Source organism: Arachis ipaensis, chromosome B4 (genome assembly GCF_059453495.1).
Source record: "Arachis ipaensis isolate K30076 ecotype BB chromosome B4, ASM5945349v1, whole genome shotgun sequence".
NCBI classification, from domain to species: Eukaryota; Viridiplantae; Streptophyta; class Magnoliopsida; order Fabales; family Fabaceae; genus Arachis; species Arachis ipaensis.
Window position 1 is genome coordinate 14,426,968 of NC_142439.1, and position 15,091 is coordinate 14,442,058.

A 15,091-nucleotide genomic window follows, 5' to 3' on the forward strand; every position below is an offset into this window, starting at 1 on the left:
TGTCCTTGCAACAAACATAAAAATAAGATTTTCTTAACTCCGGATGAGGTTTCATTAGATTTATATAAATATGGTTTCATGCCAAGATACTGGTGTTGGGATTCACATGGAGAGAGTCCTTTGCATTTGAATTTAGATCAAGATAATAATCAAGAAGGTACATGTTCTTCTCCGCATGCTAATGTGCCAATAAGAAATTCGTATGAATCTATGGTGGTTGATGCTGCTGGACCAGAATTTATGAGTCAATTTGAAGAAAACATGGAGGAGCCTCCGAATGCAGAAGCTAAAAAATTTTATGATTTATTACAGTCGGCTCAGCGCCCATTATTTGAGGGATGTATTGATCATTCAGAATGATCAATGGCAGTTAAAATGTTGAGTATAAAAGCTAAAGGGAATGTATCTCAACAAATCTTTGATGATTTCGTGAAAGCTATGAAAGAAGTGATGCCGAAGGATAACTTACTTGTCTCCAATTTTTATGAAGCAAAGAAGCTAGTATCGAAACTTGGCATGGAAAGCAATAAAATTGATTGTTGCATTAATGGTTGTATGCTGTATTACAAGGAGGATGATATACTAAGAAAGGAATGTAAATTTTGTCATTCTCCAAGGTACAAGATAGGTAAAAAGGGTAAACAAGTTCCTTTGAAACGAATGCACTATTTACCACTTATACCTCGTTTAAGAAGACTTTATGCTTCAATGAACACAGCATCTCACATGCGATGGCATTTTGATCACGAGTTTAAAGGAGTTCTTGAGCATCCATCGGATTCAAAAGCATGGAAGTATTTTGATAGAAAACATCCACAATTTTCTCAAGAACCACGCAATGTCAGACTAGGATTATGTGCTGATGGATTCACCCCTTTTGGTCAATCCGGTAAACAATATTCATGTTGGCCAATAATTGTCACTCCGTATAACCTGCCTCCTTCTATGTGCATGAAAACTCCTTACATGTTTTTATCCATGATTATCCCTGGTCCTCGTAATCCCAAAACCAGGATTGATGTATACCTGCAGCCCTTGATTGATGAGCTAAAACTACTATGGAAAGATGGCGTTTTAACTTATGATATTCATTCCAAGTCAAATTTTGTAATGCGAGCTGCATTGTTGTGGACTATTAATGATTTTCCTGCATATGGAATGTTGTCTGGATGGATGACAGCAGGCAGGCTAGCATGCCCATACTGTATGGAACGAACCAAGGCATTCCAATTAAAAAATGGGGGAAAGCCATCATGGTTTGACTGCCACAGACAATTCTTGCCAAATAATCACATGTTTAGAAGAAACAAGGATGCATTCTATAAGAATAGAATTGAGAGATCAGAACCTCCTCCAAGATTGACTGGAGATCAAATATGGTATATAGTTCAGAATTATGATAAGATAAGTGATGCTGAGCAACTTGAGATAGAAGGATATGGAAGTACGCATAATTGGACCAAAAGAAGCATATTTTGGGATTTGCCTTATTGGCGTCATAATTTAATCCGTCATAACCTTGATGTAATGCATATTGAGAAGAACGTATTTGATAATATATTCAATACTGTCATGGACATCAAAGAGAAGACTAAAGATAATGTAAAGGCTAGAATGGATCTGTCATTATACTGCAAGCGAAAAAATTTAGAACTGCCAGAACAAAGTGGAGGTAAAATTATAAAACCCAAAGCAAACTACACATTTACCCTCAAGCAAAAGAGGGCAATATGTGAATGGGTGAAAGAGTTAAGGATGCCTGATGGGTATGTTTCAAATTTAGGGAGATGCGTTGACATGAAGGAGGGCAAGTTATATGGAATGAAAAGTCATGATTGTCATATATTTATGGAACGTTTACTGCCAATTGCTTTTAGTTCATTGCCAGAGCAGATATGGAAGCCAATAACAGAGTTAAGTCAATTCTTTCGAGATTTGTGCTCAACATCGTTACGAGAAGATGTTCTAAATAAGCTAGAAGAAAATATTCCAATTGTGCTATGCAAGCTAGAACGTATTTTTCCTCCTGGATTTTTTGACTCAATGGAACATCTACCTATTCATTTGCCATTTGAAGCATTGCTTGGTGGTCCTGTGCAATATAGATGGATGTATCCTTTTGAGAGGTACCTTATTTACACCTCTATATTTACTCTCAAATTTCTTTTTACTATTTTATTAGGTCAACTATTTGTTATTTGATTTTTGTTATGAATTTTTTCATGATAGGTTTCTCCATCATCTTAAGAAAAAGGTCAAGAACAAAGCACATGTTGAAGGATCTATCGTTGAATCATACCTAATTGAGGAGATTTCTTACTTTTGTGAGTACTATTTTAACCAAACTAGCATCGACGCAAAGCAAAATGATGAAGGTGATGATTCAGTTGAGCAAAATTTGTCTATTTTTAATTTGCCTGGTTGTTTTGCTGGAGAATGCAAAACTCGTTATTTAGATGACAAAGAATTCAGTGCAGCCATGAATCATATACTAATAAACTGTGATGAAATAAAGCCATATATTGAGTGAGTATTTATCTTTCTATATATATTCTTACTATTAATAATATTTTCTTATATTAATAATTTTAATTTATTTGAAATTTATGTACTATAGGATCTTTGTGGATTTCATACGCCAAGATCATATAACTTTAAGTGATGAACAAGTTGATCAATTTATTGAAGCGGAGTTTGCAAAATGGTTTAAAAATTATGTAAGTCAACATGATATGATAGTCTTATTGTACACACAATTTTTGGTAGATGACATATTATATTCTAATTTATTGGTTCTTATTTAATACAGGTTCATGATCCTTTAAATAATGTGACAGATTCGAATATTCATTCCTTGGCATGGGGTCCTTTAAGAATTGTTAAATGTTGGCCTATCTACAAAGTCAATGGCTTCAAGTTTCACACAAGATCTCACTCAAGTGGAAAGTCAACTCAGAATTATGAAATATGTGTCAAAGGCACAGGTTATGGTGAATATGAAAATGATTTCTATGGCCAGCTTAATGAAATTATTCAAGTTGAGTATACTGGGCTACCACTAAAAAGAGTTGTACTATTTAAATGTGAATGGTTTAATCCCACAATTGGCAAAGGAACAAAGGTAAACAAAGAGTATGGAATCATACAGATTCGAAAGAATCGACGATATGGTAAATATGATCCGTTTATCATTGCACATAAAGCAATTCAAGTATATTTTGCACCTCATCCAATGAGCAACACCAAGGAAAAAGCAGAATGGTGGTTTGTATTCAAGACTAAAGCAAGAGGTGAGATTGAGATTGAAACAACGGAGGATTTTGCATATCAAGAAGATGGCACAAATCAATCTAACAATCATATCTCAAATGATATTGACATTACTGTTGATTTACTAGATACCAATAGTACAAGATATGAAGAAGAAGAAGAAGAAGAAGAAGAAGAAGAAGAAGATGATGATGATGAGCCACTTGGGGATAAAGACGAAGATATGGATGAGGATGAGAATGAAGACGAGGACGACGACGGAACAATGAGGATGAAGATCAAAATGAATAGTATGAAAAAGTCCACTAAGAAATATATTTATTTGTATTTTTTTAAATTTTTAATATACTACAATCTTATGAAAAAGTATATGACTTTTTTATTTTACGTGATTTTTTTATTATATTTTATTTTTACTATTTTTTTTAGAAGATTGGATATAATTTATTGAGAAAGTCTAGGAGCTAGCACTTTTATTAAAATTTGGCCAGCATTTAATCATTAAAGGAAAAATGAGTAATTGTCCACCATTAGATGTAATCTTACACCATTAAAAACACTACTGATGACTAATTGATGGTTACAAATCACAAAATCTGCTGACCCCTAGCACTCTTCTAATTTATTTTTAAAATTTTTATATATGTAATTCTTTGATACACTTTATCTTAAATTTGTTAAAAAATTAAAATTTGAATTATTATAACGTAAATAATTAAAAGAATAAATTAAAAAATAATATGAGGTAACTAAAAAAATCAAAATTAAATATAAGATGGTTTAAAAAATTTGTATGAGAAATTTAATATTAAGTATAATAAAAATAAAAGAATAAAAAAAAAGAAGATAGAGTATATAAAAAAGTCAAACATAATATACAATGATAGAAAAAAAAACTAATATAGTCAATTTAGTTCTAAAATTTAGGATTGAATAAGTATATTTGTTAAATTTTTTTTATTTAGTACTGAGTACGTACTACCTGAATTAAAAGAGTTACGGTGAATAATAATTTACTAGTCTTATATTTTAATGGTTGATCTATAATGATTCAATTAATTATTTTAAGATTGTAATTTACTTCATATTTGATATTATATAAAAATAAATTATTAACTTAATAAAAAATTAAATGATTTTTTTATTTTTTAAAATATTTAAAAATATATTTTAAAAATAAACCAACTAAATTTCATGGTAACCCCACCAAAAGTACCCATTTCGTTGGCGCCAGCACAAAATGACTTCCCCCACCAGAAGTTCCAATTCGTGTGCGCCTCTCCTGAGATGATGACACTAAATCCATTTTACGGGTGCTTTGCGAACAATGGCCTGCGCATTCTTGTAAAGCTTTCTCTGCATGCGTATTATGAGAATTAATTTTTTTATTTACTTATTTATATAAAAAAAGCCTGCATAAATAAGCGCTAACGTACCTATTAATCCAATTTTAAAAAATATGTATAATAATAAATAAGATGTTAATTGGTATGATGATTATTTCATATTTTGAACAAGAGGTTTTGGAGTTGAAAGGTGCAAACAAAAACGGTACCTTTTTATAAGTTATATATAATTAAGGTTATTTTAGGAAAAAAAAACTTTATTTTAGAATAGTAAAAATATTTGGAACAAATCATAGACTAATTTAAAATATAAATAATATTTTTATACTAAATTTTAAAAGTTTTTAATAAATATTTGAAATCTATTTGAAAATTGATGAACTTTCAAACGGAATTTACAAATGATGCTATTTTTGTCTCAAATTTGTGGGAAAAAATTTTGTCTACTTCGAAGGGTTAGTTATAGTAAAAGCATTTAAGACTAATTATAGACAAATTTAGGATAGAATTAATATTTTTCAAAATGCGTCCCAAATCCGTCTGAAGTTATTGCGCATATTCAGATGGAATACGGACGAATTATAGTTTTTGTCCAAAATGTGTTGCTAATCTGTATGAAATTTTTGGCGCCATCTAAAAAAAATTTGGCGCCAAAATTTGGGACAAAATTTAGACAAATTTAGGATAGAATATATTATTTCAATATCTCCACTAAAAATTGTTCAACATTTGTCTCAAATTTGTCCGAAATGAAAAAGTCATTCGGACGGAATAAATTTCGTTTAAAATTTTTGTCCGAAAAAGCCCGATTTCTAGTAGTGTAGGGTTTGCCATGGAATTCAATCGATCTGGATATTTGGGATCGAAATTAGGGTTTGTTATTTCAAACACATATTAGAAGTTCAATTACACACATATTAGAAGTTCAGTGTTTATTTCCTTTGATTTGTGTGCTGTGAATGGAGCTCGGGAAATGATAGGTTTAGCTTATTATTTTTGACAGAAAATTTTAAATTACAGACGAAAAATCCGTCTGTAATAATTTAATAAAACACAACATTTTTGTCTATTTAATTACACACAGATTTTTTCTCTGTATCCATTTCCCATGAAAAAAATTAATTTTTCTGACAGAATGATTGACGGATTCTCTTTTTCGTCTGTAATTTATGCTAATTTATTTTTTTTTTGTTTTCCGACAAAATATTTCTCTGAAATTCCGTCTATATTTCTGTGGGATAAAATTCATCTGAAATATCCGTCTGTAATAACTAGTTTTCTAGGAGTGTAATACATCATATTTTTGTCTTCAATGTTTATATTTTATTTTAATTTTATCCTTAATGTTTGATTTTAATTTTATTCCTAACATTTCAATATATTTCAATTATTATCATTATAATAATATTGTACAATAGAACCATTCTGGCACTAGAAATGCTGACATGGCATATTCTGATGTCAGTATGCATACTTATCTCTTCTCAATTTATTTTAGAAAAATATTTTTATTATAATTATATTATAATTAGCAGGAAAAATGCATGATTATACTAATTTAAAAAAATATCTTCATTAACTGTCAATTATAAATATTTTTAATTATTCTAATTATATTAATATTAATTGATATAATTCTAATTCTCATTCATTAGGCAAGAATTTAAAAACAATACACACGTTATGGATGACAAATTCATATTTATATCAAATAATAATAATAATAATAATAATAATATATTCTAAAAAAGCAAAACGTTTACAAAGGATTAAGATAAAAATAATAAAAAATTAAAAATTAATCATAAATTTATAATTCTAATTGTCATAAATTTAAATTAATATCAATAATTAATTTTTATCTACTAAAGGCTACATATAGCATTTATTTATTTATTTATTTTTTGTAGTTTATGAGTTTAGATCTGAGAGCCAAAGTATTTTTTTTAATTTATTATTCTTTTTTAATTATTTCATAGAATAAGAATGTATTCTTCATTTTTCATTGAAGTTGATCCTTTTAAAGTACAAGTTACAATTTTTTATAGTGTTTTTTATGTAGTCATTCTATTATATTATTCTTTTGATAATGTGATGATTGTTCTTACTCCAATTTATTCCTTTCGTCTAATGTTCCAGTGCGATTGTCTTTTGTCGCAAATATTTACAATGCACCACATCCATCAAATACTATCTTGAATTGTATTTAGTGTTCAACGAATGGGAACTAAATTCTATTTTACTGAATGATGGTTGAACGCTTACATCTATGTAATTGGAACCCAAATCAGTCAATACAACTTGAGATTATATTTGATGGATGTGATACATTATAAACGATTGTGGTAAAAGACAATCTCACTAAAATATTAAACGAAAGGAATAAATTGAAGTAAGAACAATCATCAAAAGAATAATATAATAGAATGACTACACACTTCAAGAAACATGAAAGATAGCGGCGTCAAATTACTTGCGATTTCTCCATCTGCTGTAATTTGCCAAGACAGCTGTGATTGGCATCCAATCTCTTCAGTGTGACGCAAAATCAATTTGTCTTAGCATGATTCCACGTAGTCTCGTCACTAACCTTAATACAATTTCACCCAAAAGTTCAAATTACCCAAAATATATAGTGGAGAACCCGTGAAAGGAGAGTGGAACCCTGTTCTCTGCTCCACCATGCGCCGCTGTGTCACCATGGAGTCGCGTGGCTGCCGACCCAACCTCCTCTCACCGTCGTCGACCATTTTCCTATACTCTAAATGTAGAACAAGCCCGTGCCACACAAGCCCCTCCTCTTACCATGATGCTAGCGTTAAAGCGCAACCTGAAGGTGAACAAGCCCGTGCTATGCAAGAATCTGAAGCACTCCGTATTGTACTGGAATAATAAGGATCAGATCCAGGCATTTAACCCGCCGTTCAATGTGGTTTTGGTGACGGACCTGGTTTACATCGAGGAGTCGGTGCAGCACTTGATTTCTGCCATGGAAGCCCTGGTGTCCGAAGACGGCGTCGTGTTGCTCGGGTAGCAGGTGATGTCTCCGGAGGCGCACAAGAAGTTCTGGGATATGTGCGATGAGGTTTTTGATATCGAGAAGGTCCCTCGTGACCACCTGCATCCTGAATATGCATATGAGGAGACTGATGTTCTTCTCTTGCGGAAGAAGAAGAAGAAGCAGTGATTTCGATAAGCTTTCTAAATGAATTTTTAGAAATTCTTGAACTTGTTCACTCCTATGTCCTCCAAATCGAATTTACTAGTTGAGTTTTACAATTCAAGTTTTGTATACATGAGAAACTCATTGCAGATAGATTATTTTTAACAGGGTAACAAAGTTGTGTTCACGCCCGCATTTGTGTTCGGTGTACCCAATGCTTGTCAAAGAAAGATCTTTGTAGACTTCCTAAAGCTTGCTTCTATATTACTTTTTAGCTTGAAATACTATTTTCTATGGTGGAAGGTTGATGGCTCTGCATTACTGTTCTGAATTGCGATTATTTGGGCCTTGATTTGTATATATCTTCTTGGTTCAGATTATGCTTTTAGGTTATTTTAATTCAGATCTTTTGTTTATATATTTGATTAATTTAGTTTAATTGTGGCTGTTTAGAGTTAAGGATTTTGATTTAGATTTTGTCTTCAGTTTAATTATGGCTGTTTAGAGTTAAGAATTAATTCAGTTTAATTGTGTCTTCTAATTGGATCGTTCTGTTGTTACTATTGAAGGTAAATGGCAAATAGATTTTTTGACCATTTTTAGTAGAGACACACAAGGTTTAGGAACTCTAAAAGTGTGTGGTAAGAAAGCATATGTTGCTCAATCACCATGGATACAAAGTGGAAAAATTGAAGATAATATATTGTTGTTGGCTTCAATTTGCTTTGAATAAATTCAGAAATGTTTGAGTTCGTAAATGATTAGTGTAACAGTAGTAGTATGTCCATAAACTGCTGCGTTGTAATTTATGAGAAGGTTCATTTTCACAACTAACAATGACGTAATTCATTTCTAACGTTTTCTTTGATATTCCAAATAAAATCTTTTTTCTCAAAGGTGTAGGAAAGCTTACAACCTTAAGTCCAGAGTTAAAATTTGGATTGCATTTATTCCTTATTTCTTTGGGAGTCTGAAATCAATTTAACTTCAATTTGTTAGTGATTTTATTATTTGTTATATGTATTGTAATATATTGCAGGTGGAGACCATTTTGGATAGGGACAATTTTACTTTGGAAGAACTACTTGATGAAGATGAAATTATACAAGAATGAAATGCTCTTAATACTCGCCTTATAAATTTGTAATACTCTTATTTCTGTTAGGATGAATTTCTTATTAGAATTTTTTGGCTTTGTTTTAGTCATTTTATCTGCTTTTGTTTTCTTTTGACGAAACTGGTAGTGAACTATAATATTATTCATTAGACAGCTTAAGATCTCAGCTTATGAATAATTACTTTTGTCTTATGAATATTGCTTATGGGTGGGAATGATATGGCAAGAGACTTGCTTGAAATAATTAAAGCCGTTCATATTAACATGATTATTTATTAACATATTTTCATTATGATATGTCGCTTGGTGACATAATTTAGATGAAAGGTTGCTATGATAATAATAGTAAAACACCATAGACTATTGGTAATTACGGGTCTACAATGAAATAATTGAAAACTAAAGACTAAAATACACACACTGAAAAGATAAATTGAATAACTATATTAACCCTGTTATTAGTTAACTTTCTTAATTCATACTACAGTTTCAGTTATTTATTGTTCCTGCTTTGATTAATTTTCCCAGGATGATGTTAATGAAGTATCTTAGTGTAATTTTTTTTGGTAAAAGTATTTTATGGATGTTTAGGTGGATTCTTCATCCCTCTTCCCCAATCCACAACACCACATATTGAAACAACCACTTAGAAAAAGACACAGATTTTGTCTAGTAAACTCCTTAATTAATGTCGTCTCTCACTGCCTATGATTTTAACTCCGCATTCTTAAACTTTTGATATTATTGTGTAATTGTGTTCTAGATAAATTAGTCCCTTATTGATACAATATTGTGTGATTGACCAATTGTTACAGTGAAACAACAAAGTCCCATTTCAAATTATGTCTTGTTTCAATATGGATGAAATGACATCATTAAGTCATATTTCAAATTATTTCTATTGAAAACACTTTTAAACTTAGTCATTCTTGATGGTTTTGTCTATTCCACCCCCACCCCAAGACAGTTAGGTTACCTTCTATATGATTGGTGCGGTATTGTTGTTTTTCTTTCTTCATTTAATGGTTTTATGTTGTCTACTGCTGTACTTCAATTTGTCTGGAAAAGCACAGGTTGAACAATTGATATGTTACATTATTGAAGAAGCTGCTGAGGATGCTGAAAAGAAGCAAACTTTCAAGTAAGTTGCTTGGATTGGATATTGCTTTATATTCCTGTTTGGTAGATTTTTGTAATGATACATGATTTTTCTATTATTCTGTAATAGGTTCCTTTTTATTGCTTGTGAGATATTCACCTGCGAAGTTGATGTTATACTCACGAATCTTGTAGAGGATGAGAAAGTAAGACATTATATCTAAATGATTTTTTCTCACTATTTTTGAGAAGATCTTATTCATTTTTTTTAGCAGTTGATGAGTAAGTTGATCTCCTTTTTGGAGCCAAATCACTCTCATGGGAATTTACTTGCTGGATATTTTTGCAAGGTACTGATTTAGTGATATTTGAATTTTATTGCATGCTTGGTCACTGTAAAATTCACTTTTGGTGTGGGAAGAGTCGAGTTTGACTAGAAGTAAAATTTTGCACAAATGGTTATTCTGCTTTATAACCTCCAACTTATTTGTGATTTTAAAACTAATGGTGGTTGAGTTGGTCTAAACTTGCACTACAAAATTAGAACTTAGCATTATGTTTCATAATTGTATAAATCTTGTGGTTTATGATTTGTGTTGACTGATGTGATACGATTTGCAACACAGACAATCCCAATTGGAGAGTGAATTGTTGCATGAATCGTGTTCTAGGATTCAGGGTCTTCTTGAGTTTTTCTGGGTTGCATTAGAAAATTTAAGTTGGTGATGAAGCCCTCACATGATCAAAGCCAAAAAGACCCTGAAATTTTCACAAGACCTCAAATAAACTAAGGACAGATGGGCAAAGTTCTTATCATGACTTAGTATGTCCCTTGTGTGATGGTGTTGGTGTGAGAAGAATAGAGCAAAGGATGAAGTTCTATACAAAGGGGGAAAAATGTGAAAATTGTGGGGGTTATAAACCTCTACAATATACAATTTTTTTAAAAAAAATTGCTTTCAAAATTGCAGCGATTTACAAACTGCTGCAATTTTTTTAAAAAACCTGTTAGCCAAATTGAAACCGTGCAAAAAATCTAATCCTATTTTGTGGCGGTTGTGCCAGCGGTTCATTAGAATCGCCGCAAAATAAAATCTCCATGACATAACCCGCAACGGTTACCGAACCGCTAGTATGCTATTTTGTAGCGGTTAAAAATCGCCGCAATTTCCCGTGTGTCTTGTAGTGACATTAAAAAAACACTATAAAAAATTATAATGGTACCTTAAAAAGATCAACTTCAATAGAAAAATAAAGAATACATTCTTATTCTATGAATTAATAAAAAAAAATAACAAATTAAAAAAAATACTTTCACTCTCAAATCTAGACTCATAAACCATAAAAAACACTATATTTTAACCTTTAGTAGATAAGAATTAATTATTGATATCAACTTAAATTTATTACAATTAAAATTACAAATTTATGTTTAATTTTTAATTTTTTATTATTGTTATCTTAATCATTTGTAAAATACGTTTTGCTTTTTTAGAATATAATGTGTTTGTCATCAAATTAAAATGATTATTATTATAAATTTGTCATCCTTAACGTGTGTATTATTTTTAAATTCTTTCATAATGAATGAGAATTAGAATTATATCAATTAATATAATTAGAATAATTAAAAATATTTATGCTTGATAATTAATATAATTATGCATTAACTATTGATTTTATATGATTATAATAAAATTTTTTTCTAAATTAATATAATCGTGAATTATTCATTAAATACTTATTGTAATATAATCATAATAAAGATATTTTTCTAAAATAAATTTAGAAGAGAAAGATATATAGAACAGCCAAAATACGCCACGTCAATATTTTTTACGCTAGAATGCTACCTGTTGTAAAATATTATATAATAAAATTAAGATAAAATATTAAATATATATAGGTAAAATATTTAATATTGTTAAAATGAGAAACTAAATTTTAATTAATTAACTAAATTCCTCTCTTAATATTGTTATTTACTTCTGTATGATATTTGCTCACTTGTTTATGAGTTTATCATTATCAAATATAAAAAGTTAAAGTAATATTTATATGTGAGCAAGACCACCAACTCTATTATGTTACCTAGTCTGTCTCAAATCTGAATAAAAATAAAAAAAAAATAGTTGCATTAAGTTTTTGACAATCGTATAAAACTTAATTGAATCTTCATAATATAGACTAAAAATATATTATTGTACTAAAATTAGGTAGTTGTTCCAAAATAACGCGTTATAAAAATCATATTAAAAATACTCTTAAAATATATGTCATTTTATTGAGACTCACTTTAAAAAATATTTATATAATTTCATTTATAAAAATATATAATGCTTAATTACTTGTCATAATCGTATATTTGTTAGTAATTATTAAAGATATTACTAAAGATATTTTTAGAGATATCTAATTTATTTTTATATAATAAAAATATATTTTTTAAAATAATTTTTATTTTTAATAAAAAAAATTATTATATCAAAGTGAGTCTCAAGTAAAAAGAATATAGTTTAATAAAGTTATTATCAATACAATTTTATTTTAGAAAAAATTATTGATCGAATAATATATCATATTTTTGTCTTCAAAATTTATATTTTATTTTAATTTTATTCTTAATGTTTGGTTTTAGTTTTACTCCTAACATTTCAATATGTTTCAATTATTATCATTATAATAATATTTTATAACAGATAGTATTTTGGCACAAAGAATACTGGTGTGACACATTCTAATGGCAATGTGCATGTCTATCTCTCCTAAATTTATTTGTCATTCTTAATGTGTGTATTATTTTTAAATTCTTGCATAATGAATAAAAATTAGAATTATATTAATTAATATAATTAGAATAATTAAAAATATTTATGATTGACAATTAATATAACCATGCATTAGATATTGATCTTATATGATTATAATAAAAATATTTTTTTAAATTAGTATAATCATGCATTATTCATTAAATACTAATTGTAATATAATTATAATAAAGATATTTTTGGAATAAATTTAAACTATATTCCTTTTATTTGAGACTCACTTTGATATAATAATTATTTTTATTAAAAAATCAAAATTATGAAAAATTATTTTAAAAAATATAATTTTATTTTAAAAAATTATTGAATAATATATCCTATTTTTGTCTTCAAAATCTATGTTTTATTTTAATTTTATCCTTAACGTTTGGTTTTAGTTTTACTCCTAACATTTCAATATGTTTCAATTATTATCATTATAATAATATTCTACAACATGTAGTATTTTGGCACAAAAAATACTGGTGTGACACATACTAATGTCAGTGTGCATGCCTATCTCTCTTAAATTTATTTTAGAAAAATATTTTTATTATAATTATATTACAATTAACATTTAATGAATAATATATGATTATACTAATTTAGAAAAATATCTTTATTATAATCATATAAGATTAATATCTAATCCATGGTTATATTAATTGTCAATCATAAATATTTTTAATCATTTTAATTATATTATTTGATATAATTCTAATTCTCATTCATTATGCAAAAATTTAAAAATAATACACACATTAAGAATGACAAATTCATATCGATAATAATAATAATAATAATAATAATAATAATAATAATAATAATAATAATAATAATAATAATAATAATAATAATAATAATAATAATTTGACGGCACACATTATATTCTAAAACGCAAAACGTATTTTACAAAGGATTAAGATAAAAATAATAAAAAATTAAAAATTAAACATAAATTTGTAATTCTAATTGCCATAAATTTAAATTGATATCAATAATTAATTCTTATCTACTAAAGGCTATATATAGTGTTTCTGTTGTGGTTGATGAGTCTTGATATCAGAGGCAAATTTTTGTTTTTTAATTTATTATTCTTCTTCGACTACTTCATAGAGATAAGAATGTATTTTTCGTTTTTAATCGAAATTGATCATTTTAAGATACAAGTTACAATTTTTTATGGTGTTTTTTTATGTAGTCATTCTATTATATTATTTTTTTGATAATTTGATGATTGTTCTTACTCAAACTTATTTCTTTCGTCTAATGTTCCAGTGCAATTGTCATTTGTCGCAATCGTTTACAATGCAGCACATCCATCAAATACTATCTCGAGTTATATTCTGATTCGGGTTCCAATTACATGGATGTAAGCATTTAACAAAGGGACACTAAACTCTATTTTACTGAAGGATGATTGAACGCCTACATCTATGTAATTGGAACCCGAATCAGTGAATACAACTCGAGAAGATATTTAATGGATGTGGTGCATTGTAAACGATTACGGTAAAAGACAATTATACTGGAACATTAGACGAAAGGAATAAGTTGGAATAAAAGCAATCATCAAATTATTAAAAGAATAATATAATAGAATAACTACATAAAAAAACATCGTAAAAAGTTGTAACTTGTACCTTAAAAGGATCAACTTCGATGAAAAACGAAAAAATACATTCTTATTCTATGAAGTAGTCAAGGAAAAGTAACAAATTAAAAAAAATGCTCTAGCTCTCAAATCTAGACTCAAACCACAAAAGAAACACTATATATAGCCTTTAATAAATAGAAATTAATTATTGATATTAATTTAAATTTATAGTAATTACAATTATAAATTTATTTTTAATTTTTATTTTTTTATTATTGTTATCTTAATCCTTTGTAAAATATGTTTTGCTTTTTTAGAATATAATGTGTGTACCGTCAAAAAATTATTATTATTATTATTATTATTATTATTATTATTATTATTATTATTAATTGATATCAATATGAATTTGTCCTTAAAGTGTGTATTATTTTTAAGGGCAATGCTACGTAACCAAAATATTATAGATAATAAATAAAGGTATATGACTAATAGTATTTGCCTTGATAAGAGAGTGTGAATCACTTTCCTAATTTAATTGACGCAATTAATTTCTTTCTATCATTAATTATCTTTCCTTATTTAATTATACAAAAAGTTAATTCCAAATTTAATGTGAATCAGATTGCAAAAATTTCTCTTTCATTATTATTACATGTATTTATAATTGTATAATTTTTTTCTTTCAAATAA

General features: G+C 28.1%; 1 protein-coding gene across 1 annotated transcript; it reads left to right on the top strand.

Annotated features, from left to right (window-relative positions):
* On the top strand, nucleotides 1-2,530 carry LOC148566728 (uncharacterized). Its single transcript, XM_088485841.1, has 2 exons — nucleotides 1-2,126; nucleotides 2,230-2,530. Exons 1-2 carry the CDS (start codon nucleotides 364-366, stop codon nucleotides 2,528-2,530), a joined length of 2,064 nt encoding a protein of 687 aa, XP_088341967.1. The 5' UTR covers nucleotides 1-363.
* The last annotated feature ends 12,561 nt before the right edge of the window (nucleotides 2,531-15,091 follow it).